Source organism: Hemiscyllium ocellatum, chromosome 12 (assembly GCF_020745735.1).
Source record: "Hemiscyllium ocellatum isolate sHemOce1 chromosome 12, sHemOce1.pat.X.cur, whole genome shotgun sequence".
NCBI classification, from domain to species: domain Eukaryota; kingdom Metazoa; phylum Chordata; class Chondrichthyes; order Orectolobiformes; family Hemiscylliidae; genus Hemiscyllium; species Hemiscyllium ocellatum.
The window spans coordinates 33,589,929-33,602,736 of NC_083412.1; the positions used below are offsets into that span (position 1 = coordinate 33,589,929).

General features: G+C 38.2%; 1 protein-coding gene across 2 annotated transcripts in view; it reads right to left on the bottom strand.

The window, feature by feature from the left end:
* Window positions 1–1,122: 1,122 nt before the first annotated feature.
* The window catches only part of drd3 (dopamine receptor D3), a 59,290-nt gene continuing 47,604 nt past the window's right edge, over window positions 1,123–12,808 (bottom strand). For both annotated transcript variants that reach the window (XM_060832983.1, XM_060832982.1), the window contains exons 5-7: window positions 11,782–11,975; window positions 8,514–8,835; window positions 1,123–2,791 (exon numbers count right to left, since the gene is read on the bottom strand). In XM_060832983.1, coding sequence (XP_060688966.1) covers window positions 2,595–2,791; window positions 8,514–8,835; window positions 11,782–11,975 — 713 coding nt within the window. In that variant the 3' untranslated portion in view covers window positions 1,123–2,594. The remainder of the gene's footprint in view (window positions 2,792–8,513; window positions 8,836–11,781; window positions 11,976–12,808) is intronic.

Below are 12,808 nucleotides of genomic sequence, written 5' to 3' on the forward strand. Positions count from 1 at the left end.
TAAAAGCCTATTGTCTTTTAATCACCTCTGAGCTGGGCAGCAGCGATTGAGGGATGGAAACAAATAAAAGTATGGGGGCAAAGAAAGAAAACATGAGTTTAATGTTCTTTTTGAAGTGGGAGTTCCAGCAAAATAAAAACTCAGAGCAAATGTGATTACAAATAGATAAAAAGGAAAAAATACCTAAGAATAACTAAATATTGTACAAAGTTAAAAATCACACAGCATCAGGTTATAGTCCAACAGGTTTAATTGGAAGCACACTAGCTTTCGGCGCTCAGAAAACTAGTGTGCTTCCAATTAAACCTGTTGGACTATAACCTGGTGTTGTGTGATTTTTAACTTTGTACACCCCAGTCCAACACCGGCATCTCTAAACGATAAATTTTGTTTGGTGTTTAACAGAGGTTCTTGAGTGATTCAATGTTTTTGCACAAAAGCTGTCCCGATTGAATCGATTTCCATAAAACCAATTATTTTTTTTTGCCAAGTAAGTTCAGTCACCATTCCCCTCTCACAATTAATGTTGTTTGTTGATCTCACAGGAAGAAAACACTGCTGTTCTTTCTGTTCAAGCACCAGCTTTGAGAAGGAAGCTATATTGTTTCGAAGTATATCCAATTAACAATAGGAAAACAGATGCCACAAGTACATTGGTGTGGGTCCTGGAAAATCTGAGCATGGCACAGAACAGATAAGTCATCATAACAGACCTTTCCTTGAAGGAACATTACTGCTAATTAAGTTGCAGAATGAAATCTATCTGATCTCCATGAAACTGACACAGGTCATTCTAACTACAAAATCCCAAGTCTGACTTCCTTCACCCTGATTATCATCAAAGTGTACAGATGTAAAAGGAAAGCACATCTTGTGGATGATGCATAAGCTAGGACAAATTCATTATTAAAAAATAACGGCAAATACCAGTTAGTTTTGGCATCATACAGATTTTATTTATCAGTACAGTCTCCTTAACTCAATAAAGTTAAATATTTTTGTATTTTGTAAAAGTAACATTTTAAACATCAGAACGGTTACGAAACATAGAAAAAAAATCTCAGCACTTGCTGCAAGACAAACACTTTCAATCAGCTTGGAAAGGAGAAGTATTGTGTATATTTCAGACTAATACAAATCCAAAGGTTGCTTTACACCATCAGTATGTATATAAAAAAAATTAGACTGTACTTCACAGAGATAAAAACACTTAACAACTTTGGAAATAAAGCTCATATTTCCCAATGTTATTTGCATATCGAGCACATAAGACAAAATTCTGCAAAGTTCTCCTCACCAATTTTTTTGCTTTCACCCTTCATGTGTTCCAACATATTTATACCACAGCAGTCATTCTGACTTGAAGTCCTTCATGGGCACCAGCTTTATTCTGCCAAGCTCTGTGCCCCTATGAATTGACTTCATGGTCTTCATTTTCATATCTCACTGTCACTTTCCTTTGTTAGTACTTTTTAATCACTGGGGCGTTGGAGCAGAAGGGAAATGAATAGATGTCTCAAGTGACCTAACAACTAGATCCATACTGTTTATTTTTGGCCTCTGCATTCTTTGCCATGTTCCTGCATTCTTTCAGGGAAGTCAGTCAATTCCTGTCATTACTCACGCCAGCCTTGAGGGTAAAATCTCCCAGCTACATGTTGGCGCACAATAAAAACTGAACATCCATTTGACTTACATATCAAATGCAAACATTTTCTGATAATTCTTTCCCTTCTCTTGAAATAGCACCTCAAATTGGTGTATCCTTTGGGGGTTTGAACTATGTGTGAATGTATACACTGAGCATTCATGTGATATCTTCAGTTAAAATTCACATAAGTACCCTAGTCATCTTTAGAGGCTATTTGCGATCTGATAATCACCATTTCCTTGCTCTAGATGATCTTTTTGTCACAGCCATTCTAAAACAGACTTGGAAACTGAGATTAAATGGTCCCAGTTCTCTAAATTAAAATCTGGATCAGAGCAACATGATTTCCTTTATCTGTTTTAATATTCTACCTAACCTATCCTTTTTTTGTACTTTACACCATCCCGGATTTCTGGATATTTCATCTTCCACTCACAGATAGTGTTGGAATGAACATTGCATGACTGCAGACTTGATCTTTGAATGCCTAACTCTGAGTTTATCAATGATTAAATAATCCATACTCTTCCCTTATTCCGAAAACCTGTTTGACATCATCCACCTTCTGGTTTGCTTGAATTCTTTTTACACTGGTTGGTGCGCTGAACTCTGATGTTTGAGTCTGGCTTTCTCACCACCATGAAAACAATGAAAAACAGCTCTGAAGATTTCAATTGGGCAATTTCACTGCTCACTGTTTCAATGAAAGAGTTTGGTGTAGTTTTCAGTGAGAACATTAAAACTGCACATTAATGGACAACTTATGGAAACAAACCCATTCAATGTTATTTTATGTACGAGCAAAGTATCTTGAAATTTTAACGGAACTATTCTCAGTAGACAGTGAGTGTAGAGTTCCTTTAGAGCAACAGTTTAGTTTAGTGGTTAGGAGAAAGGGGGAGTAAGCATTCAAATCCTAATGATAACATCCAGAAGACTTCATTTAGCAAGCTAAAATCCTGAGGAATGCTCTCCTGAACTCTGTGTTGAAGGTGGTGTATATGATGGGATTTACTGCGCTATTGACATATCCAAGCCAGGTAGTAGCACTGTAAAGTTCTGTCGACACATGGCATTGTTTACAGTGGGTCTTCAATATGTGTGTGATAAAAAATGGCAGCCAGCAAACCAGGAATATACCTGTGAGATGGAAAGAGAACATAATATAACAATTGCCCTACCAAGGTTTTCTTAAAAATCATCCTCAACTCAATGTGGCCAGATGCACAACAAAAGTGTATAAAATATATGAAATAGGAGCAAGAGTAGACCTTCCAGTCATTTGAACCTGGTTTGTCATTCAAGATGATCATGACTGATCATCCAGTTCAGACACTTGTTCCTGTCTCCTTCCTGTATCTTTTGATCCCTTCAGCCACAAGAACAAGATTTAACTTCTTGTTGAAACACTCAATGTTTTGGCCTCACCAATTTCTGACAGAGAATTCCACAGGCTCACTACTCTCATTTCTCCCCATCTCACTCCTAATTGACCTTTCCCTCTTGTTCCTTAGACTGTGAACTCTTTTTCTGGACCCTGTGGTCATTGAGAAAATATCTTATAGGTTTCTATAACATCCCGCCTCATTCTTCTAAACTCAAGGGAATACAATGCTAACTGATCCAATCACTCTTTATATATCAGTCCTGCCATTGTAAGAATAAATCTGGCACAAAACTTCCTTACTTCACCTTGGCACTATTCCCAACTGTGCTCCTGGTGTTCTCTCAGTCATTAACACCAAAAACGTATGAGGCATTCCACACATCATGTTGTAAGGGACATCCCAAGCCTGGCCACAGCATAATGTGCTTTAGCTGTCAATCTGAAACACATCTATTAATTTTTAGGTGCTGATCTCAGCCATTCATATGGGCCATCTGTGTAGGATTGGTACTGAGCCAATCCGGAGCACCAACTGTGGTATCTATCATGTAAGTGGCTGAGTTTTAACTCTTGGATAGGTTGGCTGCCCTTACCCTACCAGTAGGAGGCCTGATTCTTATGAAAGAACAAGCCAGTGAGTTGCATCTGAATGTGCTTCCACAGCCCCCGCTGGTTGTACTGTATTACATTGTAGTAGCGACAGGATTATAAATAAGTACTTTTGCTGCATTGAAAATACATTTACTATCAGGTTTCCCTGTGTGAAGTTATTATATACACCCTGCTATCCACACAAAGCCATTATTTTTACTAACCTACGAATGTTTGTAATCTTGTTTGAAAAAGAATTACAAATACAATTGAGAGCCAAGATTTCCAATTACTGACAGAACAACAGTTAGACTGCTCGTACATGTAGACACAACTTTGCAGAGGAAGTCATACTCAAAATACATGTCAGTCTGAACAAAATTGCATTGTGGTCACCCAGACCCAAAAAATACACATTTCAAATCAGTTCTGACAATCACATAAACCTGATCCTTAGTTGAGTTATGAGAGAGTGAACAGAAAACTTGGTCATTGCAGTTTTGAAAGACAATAAATACATAGAGAATTATAGGTCAATAAATGGAATAGTCAAAGAGCCACAACTTTAAATGATCGCTCAGCATTACAAAACGTAAATACTGCCAAAACATAAGAACTGGAGGTTTTCAACTTGCACTCATCAGAACTAGGGAGTAGAAAACGGAATCAAGATTTGAAATACCATTTTATACAGCAAGAGAAAAGGATACTGATTGGTTGGGCCACCATTGGCATGAAGATGCAGCAAGATCAGTTAACTGTCAATCGTCATTCTCAGACCAGGCAGGAAGCTTCTGATTGGTCAGGGTGTTGTCATGCGGATGCAGCAACAGGTGTCTATCTCTGCCACTCCATGGTTTAAAAAGGGTGCAATGCCTATGCAAATTCTTTTTGCTTGCGCAAAACAGGGTCCTATATATTTCTATATCTTGTTTCAACACATGGAAATGCATCACACTGCACACCTGACTGATGATCTTGAATTGGTTTCCAGTGTAACTATGAGCACAGTGCAAGTTATTTAATAAATGCTTATTACATCTAATGGTGGACACACATGTCTGAGGCTTGCAAGGATGAGTTGTTGAGCAAACCAATAATGATGTCTCCTGCAAATGGTCAATAGAACGTGTTGTTTAATACACAGTCTACCAAGTGTTGGAATATACAGCCTACATACCACGCATCACACTGGCAACAACACCTATTTATCATATTACTCATTTCTGTGGTAGGCAGAATACCTTCTTGGCAGCGTATTGTGAAACATTTGATAACGTGACAAATTTTCATCTATCATGCGAATGGCTGGTAACACTATGTAATCTTCAGGCACCCCTCCAGATACATTTAAGTAAACCTGACAAAGCGACTGGAGAAGTCATCCATAGCAAATATGATTACATCGACAAAATGCACACTGTGCTCAATGACAGCTCCAAGGCTGTATACATAATACCTGCCCCTACACAAGACCGAACACCCACACTCAAGGGCCAGATGACTTGTGTAAGTCTGGTAAGCTGCCTGGATATATATGAAAGGATTCATCCTCATGACCTCCATAACATATGGGCTACACAAGACACACAAAACTGATGTCTCCATAAGCTTTATCCTATCTATGAGAGGCTCTGCACAACGTGAATTAGTCAAATAGTAGGGTGAGTTAATGCAATCTGTTCTAAATGAGTTTTCCACATCCAGTCTGAAGGATATCTTACGTTCACTAAGACCATGCAGGACTTGCACTTTGACAGCAATACCTGTGCTCTTTAGATATTGCTGATGACTATACCGCTCGAAGAAACCATTGTTATTTGTATTGTGTCACTATAACATGGAAATCTGGATCTGTCACTTTTATCTGAAACTATGTTTATTGAACTCATGAAGTTAACTAATTGTGCAGTTGAGTTGAGTTTCAATGGCACCATATGTGCCCAAATCGTCACATTGCCATGCTATGAAAAGCTTCAACATTATGTCTCTTTTTTGCCATTACCTTCGAGTCAAATTAATAAATAGAAATGCTTTTAATTAATAGCTGGAAGTTTTTTTTTCCCCACGCAAAGGTTATGCTCCAAATACCATTTGATTGTATGGTACTCACAATTTATTTCCAAACCTCTCAGAACATTTCCATTAAATATTAGCAAAAGGATTACAAGAGAAATCTAATTAATACAGTGCAGTAAACACTCTGAAATTAATTCAGAAAATAACCCTCTAATGGGGAACTGTTGCATTGCTCTGGAGGAGCTAGCTAATATGGCAATAATAACCATTTTAATCTTACTCAACTTTTTTTAGATTAGATTAGATTCCCTACAGTGTGGATACAGGCACTTTGGCCCAACCAGTCCACACCGACCCTCTGAAGAGGAACCCACCCAGTCCCGTTTCTCTCTGACTAATGCACAATTCTTTAGATGGATTTCCTGCTTTTTGTATGAACTCACATTTTTGTGTAAACAATTCTGAGCTTCACTATTCTAAAATTTCAAATGTTTCTGAAATTTCAAGTAACTTTCTCTTGGTGTTGTTTGTGAAGAAATTTTAAGAAGGGATAATCAAATGTATACATCAATAAATATATACATCTGTATCTCTGAGTTCATTATTCACAGAACTAAATCTTTGACATTCTTTATTATACATTTATAAATCTGTCATGGATCCTTGCTGCCATTTAGGTATCAAACTCAGAAACAGAAATTTCCAAAATACATAATCTTACTGAATTAATGGTAGACAAGTGAACTATAAACAATATAAACAGAAATGCTATTATCGATGTAGGTGGTCTCAATCTCACATTTTGATGCATGTAGCAGTTAGTTCACCAGCCCAACTTTTAAGAACATGAAACAGCAAAAAACAAAGAACTACGTTTGCTGGAAATCTGAAACAAAAAAACAGAAACTGCTGGAAAAATTCGGCAGCTCTGGCAGCATCTGTGGAGAGAAAGCAGAATTAACATTATCAGGTCCTGTGACCCGTCTTCAGGTTTGAACTTTTCCATTGCAGTTGGAACACTGGCTAGGAGATTAATTGTAATTCCTTGAGTCATAGAGTCATAGAGATGTACAGCATGGAAACAGACCCCTCAGTCCAACCCGTCCATCTGACCAGATATCCCAACCCAATCTAGTCCCATCTGCCAGCACCTGGCCCATATCCCTCCAAACCCTTCCTATTCATATACACATCCAAATGCCACTTAAATATTGCAATTGTACCTGCCTCCATCATGTCTTCAGGCAGCTCATTCCATACACATACCACCCTCTGTGTGAAATAGTTGACCCTGAGGTCTCTTTTATATCTTTCCCCTCTCACTCTAAACCTAAGCCCTCTAGTTCTGGATTCCCCGAACCCAGGGAAAAGACTTTTCCAATTTATCCTATCCATGCCCCTCATAATTTTGTAAGCCTCTATAAGGTCACTCCTCAGCCTCCGACGCTCCAGAGAAAACAGCCCCAGCCTGTTCAGCCTCTCCCTATAGCTCAAATCCTCCAACCCTGGCAACATCCTTGTAAATCTTTTCTGAACGCTTTCACGTTTCACAACATCTTTCCTATAGGAAGGAGACCAGAATTGCACGCAATATTCCAACAGTGGCCTAACCAATGTCTGTTCTGCCACAACATGATCTCCCAATTCCTGTACTCAATACTCTGACCAATAAACAAAAGCATACCAAACGCCTTCTTCACTCTCCTATTTACCTGCGACTCTACTTTCAAGGAGCTATGAACCTGTACTCCAAGGTCTCTTTGTTCAGCAACACTCCCTAGGATCTTACCATTAAGTGTATAAGTCCTGCTAAGATTTGCTTTCCCAAAATGCAGCACCTCGTATTTATCTGAATTAAACTCCATCTGCCACTTCTCAGCCCATTGGCCCATCTGATCAAGATCCTGTTGTACTCTGAGGTAACCCTCTTCGCTGTCCATGACACCTCCAATTTTGGTGTCATCTACAAACTTACTAACTGTACCTCTTATGCACGCATCCAAATCATTTCTGTAAATGACAAAAAGTAGAGGACCCAGTACCGATCCTTGTGGTACGCCATTGGTCACAGGCCTCCAGTCTGAAAAACAACCCTCCACCACCACCCTCTGTCTTCTACCTTTGAGCCAGTTCTGTATCCAAATGGCTAGTTCTCCCTGTGTTCCGTGAGATCTAACCTTGCTTATCAGTCTCCCATGGGGAACCTATGTCGAACGCCATACTGAAGTCCATATAGATCACATCTACCGCTCTGTCCTCATTAATCCTCTTTGTTACTCCTTCAAAGAATTCAATCAAGTTGTGATTTCCCATGCACAAAGCCATGTTGACTATCCCGAATCAGTCCTTGCCTTTCTAAATACATGTACATCCTTTCCCTCAGGATTCCCTCCAACAATTTGCCCACCACCGAGGTCAGGCTCTCTAGTCTATAGTTCCCTGGCTTGTCTTTACCGCCCTTCTTAAACAGTGGCATCACGTTTGCCAACCTCCAGTCTTCTGGCATCTCACCTGTGACTATTGATGAAACAAATATCTCAGCAAGAGGCTCAGCAATCACTTCTCTAGCTTCCCACAGAGTTCTTGGGGTGCACCTGATCAGGTCCTGGGGATTTATCCACTTTTATGCGTTTCAAGACATCCAACACTTCCTCCTCTGTAATCTGGACGAGACTATATTGGAAGCGTAGAAAGTTGGCTAACCTATTTAGGAAAGGAGGACTGTGAGTTGGAGTGTTGATTTCGGAACTAGGATGTAGAATCCTGTTGCATTGGTCCTTCCAAAGATCCTTAAAATGTTATGTCTTCATATATTAAAGACATATTTACTTTTCTAAGATAGGAACCAAATTACTTAATACATACCAAGAACAATGACCAACATCCGAGTTGCTTTCCTTTCTCTCGCTTGCAGGTTCTTGCGTTTTAATACAGGTCTCAGGGAAGTTGTAGTTTTTCCACTGGACAGTTTTTTCACTTCAGATGCATGTTTTATTGTACACATGCTCTTTCTTTCTGATTCTTCAATCCCATTGTCTGTTTTTGCAAATGTTGCATGGCTCATGCTGCAATAATTTACTACTTCAACTGGTGCCAACAGTTTGTTATTTGGAGAAAGTCCCCTTTGCTTGTTAAATCTCAAACAAGAGAATGCATGTACACTTCTGGGAAAATTTTCTATCCTTTCCTGATGATAAGAAAATGTGGTTATGTTAGGAAATGTCAGAAAGTCACAATAATTCAATAGTTGTCAACCAACAGCAAAATAAATGTCATTATCAGAAACAAAAACAAACAGAATAAATACTGAAAACAAATCTGCACATAACGCAAAATCTGGAGAAAGAAACGATCAATTAAGGTTTCGGGTGACACATTTGACAATTATATACCAACTTTCACGACATTAGGTCACCTTAAAATGCTTTGTAGCCCAATTATTACTTTTTAAGGATAATGTTGTGATGTAGGAAATATGCAGCCAATTTGTGCACTGTAAGATTCTATACTCAATCATGTGCTAATGACAGGTAATCCGCTTTTGTGATGATAGCTGAGGCATAAGTATTGACTAGGACACCAAGGGCATTACACGCTACATCAAAATAATGTCATAGGATTGTTTATATTGACTTGAGAGGGTAGACGGGTTATTATTTCAGGCAAGGCAGCTTCTTCAATATATTAAACCAACAAAGTTCACTTGTCTGATTTCTCCATGTATGCTCCCTGACCTACTGAGTGCTTGCTTCTCCTTTCTGTTTTCTGCTTCATTGTAGCTTCAGTCCCTTTATTCCATTCTCCTTCTCATTGATGTATGTGATCTCAGTACAAATCAACAGCAGCCCCGGCTTGACAACACTTCCTCTTTGAATATTGTGGAGTAAAAATAAAAGTGCCACACTGTGCTTAAAGGTAGGTGGTATTGACACATTGCTGTGACTTTAGGAAGAAACCTGTTCGACAATGAATCTCATGATCTAAAAGCGAAGGGAAGCAGTAAGTTTGTCAAATAATTACAATGACATTATTGTTTCCAATGGTGGTTTTGTATCCTTCTCTGTTCTTAAGCCCTGCAACATTTCTAACAACACCATTTAATGCAGTGTCAATTCCCCTCTGAGAATTTGGACCAACATAGTATTTTGTAACTTTGGATCTTGTACAAAGAGAAAGGTCACTGTGTGAAATTAATGATTCAGAAGTTATATTAGAAGGGTGTGTACATCATTTCATAGCCTTTACAGACCAACTCACATCTTTAGTTCTTGCTTTTTACATGAACTTTACTAACTCATTATTTACAATGCTCCAAATATTTTGGATTAACCATTAATATGAAACTAAGGTCACAAGAGGCAATTTCCAAAGGGAAGGTTCGAATTAATAGAATGTCTTGTGAAGGCTTCTAATAGTCATAAATTCTGTCAGTCTGAAATCTTTGTTTAACCTTCTTTGTGGGATGGTTACTAAAGTTCACTGAAAACCCACATAGATTTTAGCTCTCCTGGTCAACTCACTTGACCTTTCTATATTTGTCAGGTATGCTTTGTTGCCATAAAATTTATACCAATTGCCTCCTTCTCTTCCTGCCTATATTTCTCGCTTACATTTCTCTTAATTATTCTGACAACCTGACAGCGGCATTGTTTAGGATTCACATTTTTCTATCCTGATCTTACAATTAACTATTCAATTCTACCATTTCTATAAATTGCCTGTCTCTCTCTACCATAATGTTTGTTTAGCTCAATCAGGAGTACTTTTATTGCTGAGCTAAATGTTCACGAGTTTAAATCCTACCGTAGGAAATGAATCCAGAAACTAGGGTCCTATCTCAATGCAGTATATAGCAGTACAGTACTGTTGGAAGCAAGCATCCTCCAATCAAATTTTAAACAAAAAACCCAATTGCACCTCCTAACATATCTGGTGGATATTAGGTCCCACGTAACAGGTCAAAGAGAATGTGGAGTTCTCCTGGTGTCTGAGCTAAACATTTCTCCTTTAGCCCACACCAAAAATGGATTTACCCTTCATCTCTGTTTGAAGTGAATTGCAAATGACTCACAGAGAATCACTTCTGAAATGTAATAGGTCATGATGTCAATGGATGTAACTTTTTTCTATATCAACCAAAGTTCTGAAAAGCCTATTTTTTCATGTCCTGAATCATATGTCCACATACTATCAATTGATTTCATCATTGTCACACTTCTGCTGGTTCAAGGGATTTTTCGTCAGTCGCTTTCTTGACCAACTATAGTGTGCATCTACAGCATCCTTACTCAAACATTTCACAATACTTCCATCTTCAAAAAATACTTTATACACCTACAAAATGTATTGACCAGTCTGAAGTCATTCTTCAATTGTTATCATTGATTAATTTTATTGCTGTACCGAAATTATTATTAAATATCTCTTTGTAATTAATGTTACCTTTATGCAATTACTCTGTTAGCCTTCCAGATTATTAGATCCATCAGTAAATAATTTGGAAGCTGTTTGTTCCACTTATATTTTGCCTATAAGTGACCACTGTTAAGTTGGACTCTCACACATTGATTTTTGATTTTGCTCTTGAAATTTACTATTGTATCTAACTGCTGTAATATTTTTGTGTGTCTGTAGTCAGGATCAAGATATTAGTGTGCTATAGATTGTTTATCAATAACTTTGAACTCAATTTCCATTGCTGATTGCTGTACTCATATCTTCTCACCTTTAGTGAACACAGAGGCAGACTATAAAATGCTGTCTTTCTTCTCCACAGTCAGTGTTATCTTAACAGGCTGTAATTTCCACCATCATGCCCTATTGTTATAATAGGGACTTTAATTGCTGCAGTGATTCCTGGGACCTATGTTGATTAATAGCAAAAGGATCCTTAAAGCGCATGTTAAAGCTAATGCAGATCCTCTGATGACAGTACCCTTTCGCCATTGCAATGTATTTACAACAATATCCCCAATGTGACATGCCTCACTGGGAAGCTTTTTCAGCTCAGTTTGACAGATTGGCCTGGTGAGAAACTGTGCCACATCATAATCTTTGGGAAAGTATCAAGGTACCATGGAAATCAAAGAACTAATTCTACAATTTACTTACAAACTCTGTTCATGTGAATTACCTGGGTCTGCATGCCACGCTCTGGAGCCATGTTAACGCTGTTTTGTCTTGAGGTGATGCGTTTCCTTCTTTTTTTAAGTACAATGTAAATACGTACATAAACCAACAGTGTAATAAAAAATGGTAAGTAGAAGGACACGATGGATGAATATACAACAAAATCTGGATTGGATATGGAACATAAGCTGGGGTCATCTGCAAAATAAATAATAACAGAAAATCAAAAATGTAATAAATGAATTAATTCAAACATTCTTATGTAGCATGAGTCATCTGTTAAAGTTACTGGCATACAACTGCACTTTTTTTAAACATTACTGCCTGCTAGTGAGCTTTGAGAAGATTTGTAGCTCAAGTTGATGTTCTGGATGTAGGTTTGCTTGCTGAGCTGGAAGATTTGTTTTCAGACGTTTCATCACCTTACTAGGTAACATCTTCAGTGAACCTCCAGATGAAGCATTGATGGCATAGCCCACTTTCTATTTATGTTTGGAATTCCTTGAATTGGTGATGTCATTTCCAGTGGCGATGTCATTTACTGTTTTTTTTCCTCAGGGGGTGGTAAATGGGATCCAAGTCAATGTGTTTGCTGATAGAGTTTTGGTTGGAATGCCATGCTTTTAGGAATTCTCGTGTGTGTCTCTGTATGTAAGGATACAAGTGAGACTGGGCCATGTCTTTTTGTGGCTCATTGATGTTGATGTATCCTGGTGGCTAGTTTTCTGCCTGTTTGTCCAATGTAGTTTTGTTACAGTTCTTGTAAGGTATTTTGTAAATGACATTAGTTTTGCTTGGCTAGCAAATTGACAATGTATGCTAAAACCACAGTCATTATTTCAGCCAATACAAACACCTGTGCAGTATACTTTGTTGAACCGAATGGCCTGCTTCTCTCCTTTAAAATCCTACCTAATTACAAACATACGAAAAGAGAGGCAGAAGTAAACCATTCAGCCTTTCCAGCCTCCTCTTCTATTCAAAATGATCATAGCTGATGCGTTTGTGTTTTCAATTCCATATTCTTATCT